Source organism: Otolemur garnettii, unplaced genomic scaffold (genome assembly GCF_000181295.1).
Source record: "Otolemur garnettii isolate 467f Iridium unplaced genomic scaffold, OtoGar3 scaffold00060, whole genome shotgun sequence".
NCBI lineage: Eukaryota > Metazoa > Chordata > Mammalia > Primates > Galagidae > Otolemur > Otolemur garnettii.
Genome location: NW_003852455.1, coordinates 10,073,250 through 10,081,384, shown reverse-complemented (window position 1 = coordinate 10,081,384; position 8,135 = coordinate 10,073,250). Strand labels below are relative to the sequence as shown.

At 42.7% G+C, this 8,135-nt stretch overlaps 1 protein-coding gene across 1 annotated transcript in view; it reads left to right on the top strand.

The window, feature by feature from the left end:
- Positions 1–3,055: 3,055 nt before the first annotated feature.
- The window catches only part of DNAJB11 (DnaJ heat shock protein family (Hsp40) member B11), a 20,687-nt gene continuing 15,607 nt past the window's right edge, over positions 3,056–8,135 (top strand). Inside the window, exons 1-2 of the mRNA XM_003792720.2 lie at positions 3,056–3,324; positions 6,349–6,505. Coding sequence (XP_003792768.1) covers positions 3,257–3,324; positions 6,349–6,505 — 225 coding nt within the window. The 5' untranslated portion in view covers positions 3,056–3,256. The remainder of the gene's footprint in view (positions 3,325–6,348; positions 6,506–8,135) is intronic.

The window sequence follows — 8,135 nt, the reverse complement described above, 5'->3', positions numbered from 1 at the left end:
CGTAGGGGAGTAGGGAGTTTTCTATTGGTCCACATGAGTGTGATCAGCCAATAGCTGCTGCTAAGATCAGCATGCTTTCATCAATAATAACAATGATGGGACTTTACATTTATAGAACAGTTACTAAGAGCTGGGCACTGTGTAAAGTCTATTATGTGTATTATATCAGTCTTCCCAAGAGTCTTTTCAGTGAAGTGCATTTATTTTACTGATGGGAAAATTAGAGCGTAGAAAGTTGGAAGTAACACTCCCCTAAGGTCACAAGAGACGAGTCAAGATCCAAGTCCAGGCCACTTGAAGCACGACCGCCACTCGGCACCGTCCCCTTTTCCTCAACCCCTAGCGTTCTCTCCTTAACGCTTGTTAGCTTTCCCTCCATGTTTCCGTCTTCATTAAAGCTTTTTTGGATTTTACCCGGCAGAAGACCTCACTCTTTCTTTTAGACCTCCATTTCACATTTTCTGCTTTCTTAGTTTATGGCCTCCCTACAAGATACAAAGGATTATCAGACCGTAAAATGCAATTTAGTTCCTCTTTTACGTGGCCTCTCTCCTCTATTAGGCATCTTCCTGAAAGCAGGGGCTTTAGATTCAAATAGAAGGTAGGTTAGGATCCAGGCTGCATCACTTAATAGCCCAGTAACCTTGAGAAAATTTCATCACCTCTCTGTGCCTTAGTTTTCAGTAAAGGCAATTATTGGTCGAACATCACTATGTATTTGGCACAGCGCTAGGCACTAAGGTTACAGTAGTGAACAAAACGGAACAGACAAGGTCCTTGCTCTCTTGAAGTGTATCATTTAATAGAGTGAATAGACAATACATACATGAAGACATAAAATAGGATAATTTCAGGTAGTAGTAAATGTTACGAAGATTGGGGCTAGGTGTCAGGAAAGGCCATCAGAAGATTGCTGTCAAAGCAACTTTTACTCAGAAATATTTGAGTACCTACTCCATGACAGGCATTCTTCTAAGGTACTGTTTTATATATCTTTGAAGTCAATCTAGAGAGTCATGCTTTCATGAAACTGACACTTCAATGTGTGAGTGTGGGGCTAGAGATGGAAAAAAATATAATAGGGTAGTCTAAGAATAAGGGACTCTGTAGGGACTAATTTTGATTAATTGGTCAGGGAGTTCTTCTTTAAGGTAATTTACCTACGTTAGGTTGGGAAGAATGTTTCAATTAAAGGGAACAACTAGTATAAAGACCTATAGGTAGGAAATGATAGGTAAAAACTGAAGTAAGGAGCAGATCAGAACACTTAAGACCAAAGTGTAACAAAGGTGGCATTGTTAATTCTGACATTTTGGTGCAAGTGGGCCAAGATCTAAAACATGTCAGGTCTTATATAGCTGGTAGAGGGGGAGCTGGTTTCTATCAAGGACCACCAAACTGTTGTTCTCATTAGGATGTCAAAGATGTCATGTCATGATAGAGATTCTCCTGGCAGGTTCTTCTTATCAGAGTGTCAGCATATTTCTGTTAGATCTGTAATTGAGCCTTGCAAGTATGTGCAAGGATGAGCCTGCAGCACGTCTCTCTCTTCTTTATGTCAACTAATAACAGTCTCACGGAGTGGCTTTTCAAGATGGAGTTAATTTGGCCAACCTAACAGGAATGAGTTCTGTATATTCAAGACAGAGAAAGGAAACCAGTTTTGCTGGAACATGGTGAGGAGTATAATAGGTGAGGATACAATGTGTATAAGGCTTTGTAAACTACCACAGAGTTGATATTTTATTTAAGTACAATGGGAAATCCATTAGAGGCTTTTAAGCAGAGAATGACATGATTTAACATGTTTTTAAAAAATCATGGGGTGGGGGCAACACCCCCGGAATGAGCAACAGATATTAAGATATTAAGAGTAGGGGTAAGGGCTCGGCGCCTGTAGCTCAAGAGGTTAAGGCGCCAGCCACATATACCAGAGCTGGCGAGTTCAAATCCGGCCTGGGCCTGCCAAACAATGATAACTACAACCCAAAAATAGCCGGGCGTTGCAGCAGGCACCTGTAGTCCCAGCTACTTGGGAGGCTGAGGCAAAAGAATCGCTTAGGTCCAGGAGTTGGAGGTTGCGGTGAGCTGTGATGTCATGGCACTCTACCCAGAGCGACAGCTTGAGGCTCTGTCTCAAATAAAATAAAATAGTAGGGATAAGGAGACCAGTTAGGAGGCCCTTGCCCAGAGACCTTGTAATAGAGATATACAGTAGTTTTCGGCAACAGCAATTATTATCATCACTGTTTGGCACTGTGCTCTAAAGCTGTATTTAGAGTTACATATGCAACTAAGTGATGTATTTACTGTGGCGAGCAAAACTGGGGGCGAGGGAGAAACAAAGAGTTCTGCTTGTAAATGTGCTAATAGTTTCTATTCATTGCGACCGACGCTGTGCCAGACAACTTACAGACTTTTTTCCTGTTAAAAAAAATCACAATACTGCCAGTAAGTAATTTGCGTTAGTTTTGTTAATAACTTCGACTCAGACTGGGAAGGGGGTCACCTCTAAGAAGTGGCAGAAGCCAAATCCGAATCGGTCTCCACGGTCGCGTCTCTGTAAGGTACAAGGCCTCTTTTCCATTAAGCCGGTACAATTTTCTTACAGGGTTGTTAAGGGAAACAAGATCTCCCAGGAGAAGTGACCGAAGTACAGTAGGCGTGGAATCGCTGTCTCCGCCTATTCTGCCTCGGGTCTTCTCCAGTTTTGTAGCTCAAAGTGAATGAAATTCCAAGACTTGTAACCAAGACGAAACCTCCTTCCCGCAATTGATTGGTGCTGGGAGGAGGCTCGCGATTGGTGGAAAGTCCGAGGAGGCGTGCGAGGAGAGACTTCGGGCGCCTTCGGTGCCCTTACTTGGCACCACCCCCACCTTTTACGTAATTTTCTCCGACTGGCGGCGGCGCGACCCGCTGACGTTTCCACCGCTAGTTGGCGGGGAGCAGGGGCTGCAGTTCCGAAGCCTGACTGGCTGCCGGCGCCGCCTTGGAGGTGAAGTGTACTGCGCCGATTGGCTCCCGGGCTCCGGCCGCGTGTGATGTCCCGGGCCGCGATTGGCCCTCGCCTGCCGGGGGCTTCTCTCGCCGGGACTCCGGACTCCCGGAAAGTGGACGAGCTGGGGAGGGGGGCCGGCTAGCTGTGCGGACCGAGTAGGGGACCCCCGGCGTGAGGCGCCCTCACTGGGCTGGGTGGGCTGGGTGGGCGGCGGCTGCTGTGAGGAGTGCGTGGGACCACGCCTGGGACAGAGGAGCCATGGCCCCGCAGAACCTGAGCACCTTTTGCCTGTTGCTGCTGTACCTCATCGGGGCCGTGATCGCCGGGTGAGGAGCGGGGTCGGGAGGCGCGGGGCCCTCGGGTCAGCCTTTGCCGGGGCAGTAGGGGAGGGGTCCCGAGGAGGGGGCGGTGCGGGGAGCGGCGCTGCCAGACTGAGGGAATGAGAGGGACATTGCGGTGGGGCGGAGCAGTGGTAGTATGGGCCAGGCTGGTGAGGGGAGAGGAGGACCGCGGGTGACACCAGCCAGAAGGCCTTAGATCCAGGGGCCTTCAGCTCTAGGTTTGCCCAGAGGAGTGGGAGTTGGATGCCCGTGGAACACAGCATCTGGGGTATGGGGGAGGCTGAGGGAAAGAAGGTGGTTGTAAGAGGAAGCAATGTCACGCAGAGCTGAGGGGGAACAGGGGCTCCCCTGTCATGAAGGTAGAGATAGTACCAGGCCAAGCTGAGGGAATGGACATTTGTTCAGTCAAGGAGGTGGGCTGCTGTGCCCTGCTGAGCTGGGGAAAGTGAACCATACTATGCCTAGCCTGCCAAGAACCCTTGGGGGACTGACCTTAAAGTGGGTGGGTCATGCCAGGTCGAGTAAAGAGGGCAGGAAGAGAAGCCAGGAGGGACTGAAGGAAATGGGATTGGGAGAGCAAGAAGAGCCCGTGTGTGTCCCAGTTCTCGAGCTATTGATTGAGATTGAACCTGAGCTGTCGTCATGCCTATGTCTGTAGTACACTCTTGGGAAGCCGTATATTCTGAGCAGAAAGAGCAGTTCACCCATAGGTAGTAAGCTGGGACAGCCCACCGGTCCCCCCTCCTTCCCGCTTAGGAAGTGGGCCATAAATTTTAGATTTAGAAGGAACCATCTAAATTCTGTAACATTAGGTTAATAACATTTCAGAAAATAACAGCAGATGAACCCTTGAGGCTCCTTCCTGCTTTTAAGATCTATAAGCCTTTAGGGCTGGTGGCCCAGGGTGTGGTATGCCAGCCTCATATTTTAGAATGCAAGAAGCAGTAGGTCTCAGCTTCCCACAATATACAAGTTGCCCTAAATAGGGAAAGCACTACTACCTCACAAAGCTTTTTACATTGTAAGTACTTCTTCTCTTAAAGTGTTGTCCCCTGTGCATATACACTTTAGTATTGTCATTTTTCTGTGAAGTATCTTAAATTTTTCCAAAAATAATTCCTATAAAATGCTTTATTGTTTTTACTTACGATACTGTTTTTCTTAGCAATTTTTAAATTTAAAGTAACACGTACCCTTAAGTATTTAATAAAACATCAATGTAAATATTCTCAATACTGTGGCTTTAAACTTCATTCATAAGGGAGTCTCTTAGAGACTGTAATGTTGATGCTGAGTTATGCCTGCCAGCTTTTCCCTAGATTTCTCTGAGTTGTTACTTAACCATTTTTATATGAAGCATATTCTAAGTAAGCCTTACTGTTCATACAGTTAGCATTTTGTTATTAATGTTAACAATCTTTTATTTTGTTCATATTTCAAGAGATGTAAAAATTTAACAGATTATGATGTGGAGGGGAAGCCCCTAATTAATCCTCATGGAACCCCTTGTGAATGATAATTTTTGCAAGAAACGTATGAAATAATTAAATAACTTTTCCAAAAGTGTGACTAAGAACTTACAGTTCTTCTTAATATTCTGTCACATATCATCTGAGTCTTGGTAGCCTACTGCATTTTTTCCCCACTGTGTTTTTAAATTACCATCACTACTAAGCATCTCTGTTGTGAATAGCTTCCCATTCCCATTGTTGAGAGGATGCATTTTCTGAATAAATTCTGGTGGCTAAAATGACTCTGGAAAAAATATATTTTTGTGAGTGTTCTTATTTATTCATTTCATTCAGTGAATTTTTTGGGTCTCTTCAAATGGGCTGGATATGATCCCTGCCCTTAAAGTTTATTAAAGTCCTATTCTCTCTTCCCAATACTTCTTTTTGCAAAGCTGCTTTAAAATTAATTTAATTGCAGCATGGTCCCTGGGAAGGAAGTCAGTTGATCTCTACCCCCGTTCATGGCATATATATATTTATAGCTGCTGAGATGTATAGTATAGGTTCTTACATGTGGGCTTTAGCAGCTGTCTGTAATAAAAGTTTGATCTTGACAAACTAATATAACTACTAGAAATGAATGCAAGGTTGATATTTATTCCAGAAAAAAACACAACTCATTGTTCTTTCTTCAGAATTATTATTTGAGCTTTGGCTTACTCCTATTTTAATCTCTGAAGTTAATTTCAGTCATTTCAGGCCCTGCACAATGGCTCACAGCCGTAATCCCAGCACTTTGGGAAGCTGAGGTGGGTGGATTTCCTGAGCTCAGGAGTTCGAGACCAGCCTGAGCAAGATCAAGACCCTGTCTTTATTAAAAATAGAAAACCAGCCAGCCATTGTGGTGGGCACCTGTAGTCCCAACTATTCAAGAGGCTGAGACAAGAGGATCACTTAGTCCAAGAGTTTGAGGTTGCTATGAGGTATGATGTCTACCCAGGGTGACACAGTGAGACTCTGTCTCAGAAAAGAAAAAAAATTCAATCATTTCTTTTTTAACATTCCAACAGTGTTCCTATTAGGACTTTTAGGTAACAGTCTTTTTGAATACAGAAAGTCCTCCTTTGGGTTGTTTTTGACTTTTGGAAATAAGCAGCATTCACTTGGAGCCAATATAAGGAAAAAGGTGGAGAGTTAATTTGAGTATATGGTTATTGCCTGAAAATAACACAAGACTGTAAAATAAGAAAATGATTTTCTTAAGGGAATGTAGTTCTAAAAGAAGAATGCCATAGATGTTTTGAATAATCTAGCATTCCCCAAAAATGTAGCTTTCATTGTGATTGCTTTGATTTATGACTCATTACAATTTCTGGTATGTTTTCTTTTTTAGTCCTTCTGTGTATATGCAAGTGTACGTATGACTGTATACCTTTGTTTTTGTACCACTTTGTTGAGACACAAACATAAAAGTAAAAGGGGAGATAAATCTTACTTTCACTTTTAAAAATGTACCATATGACTCTTTAATGAAGTGTTCTCTTTCCCCACTTCCCAGGCGAGATTTCTATAAGATTTTGGGGGTGCCTCGCAGTGCCTCTATAAAGGATATTAAAAAGGCCTATAGGAAGCTGGCCTTGCAGCTTCATCCTGACCGGAACCCTGATGATCCCCAAGCCCAGGAGAAATTCCAGGATCTAGGTGCTGCATATGAGGTGAGTCAGGAAAAAGAATAAAGAAGGAATAAAATCTATTGGTATAGAAAAAAACCACTTAACACAAAGAAACCTTCCTTCAGGTCACTCTTATTTAAAAATAAACACTCCTATTTAAAAATAGGCCAGCACAGGGGCTCATTCCTATAATCCTAGCACTCTAGGAGGCTGAGGCAGGTGGATTGGTTGAGCTCAGGAGTACAAGAGCAGACCCTGTCTGTACAATTAGATAGGTGGTGTGGTGAGCGCCTGTAGTCCCAGCTACTCAGGATGCTGAGGCAAGGGGATCACCTGAGCTGTGACATCATAGCACTCTACTGAGGATGACAAAATGACGTTCTGTCTCAAAAAAGAAAGAATGAAAGAAAGAAAACAATAAATAAGATCATGTAAAAGTATTAAAAAAAATAAACAGTACTAATTCTGTGTTATAGTAAATCTTACATTCATCTTAGTAGATGCTATTTTCTGCCTTTTTCATATTAATATTTATTTTAATACAGAGAATAATGTTAAAAAAGACTAAACAAAAGAAAATCTGATAGATTAATAAGTATGTAATTGATTGATCTATAAAAGCAAAACCTAAATTAGGGTTGCAAACCTACATACATGCCTATGTAGACCAGACAAATACATGCAGGGAAGATACAAGATAAAATAAAATAGATATTTTGCCTCCATATTGGGAAACAGTAGGGATTATTGTGGACTTTGACAAACTGAAGCTGCCTTGCCTATTTAAAGGGAACAACTGTATATGGGACTGTAAATGGCAAAAACTCCAACCAATTTTTGTTATATACAAATGTAGACACTGCTGTGTTGCTAGATCATCTAATTTTTTAAGAGAAATTGGAAATCTAGATTTTTATATAAATTATCCTCTTACAAAAATTTAATTCACTTAAATTTCTTTTTATGCAGATGAAACAAAACACAGCTATAATTTGAATTTGCAGCCTATATTCTAGAGTTCAAAACAGTATATATCATTTCACTTAGTCTTCACTAGGACACCATCAAACATACTGTGGCTAGACATATTTTTATTCCCATTTTCTAAAAGAGCACAAAAAAATTAATTTGACTCTAAAAGTCACAAAGTTAAAACTCCTCAATTCAAGTTTAAATCCCTATATATTGAGAAACTGGAAGCAAATCAAAAAACATTTTAGTCATACAAAGACTCCCAAAGAAGACATCCCAAGACTTCCTAGATTAAAGAACACTACTAAACTGAAACAGTGACTGGATGAACCCTACAGCTGCGAGGTCCCCCTTTCCTTTTTTCTTCACATCTTTAGGGATCCTATAGGGCAGAAATTCTTAATGTGGGGCCTATGAATAAAGAGGGTTGATGGCCCCTCTTAAATTACGTGTAACATTTTGGTTCTTGTTGATAATATGGATTATGCTGGGCGCGGTGGCTCACGCCTGTAATCCCAGCACTGTGGGAGTCTGAGAAGGGAGAATGGCTGGAGCTCAGGAGTTCGAGACTCGCCTGAGCGAAAGTGAGACCCCAACTCATGAAAAAAAAAAATGGAAAAACCCAGCCGGGTGCCACGGCGAGCGCCTGTAATCCCAGAGGCTTCCGGAGGCTGAGGCAGCCGGATGCCCACAAGCCAGG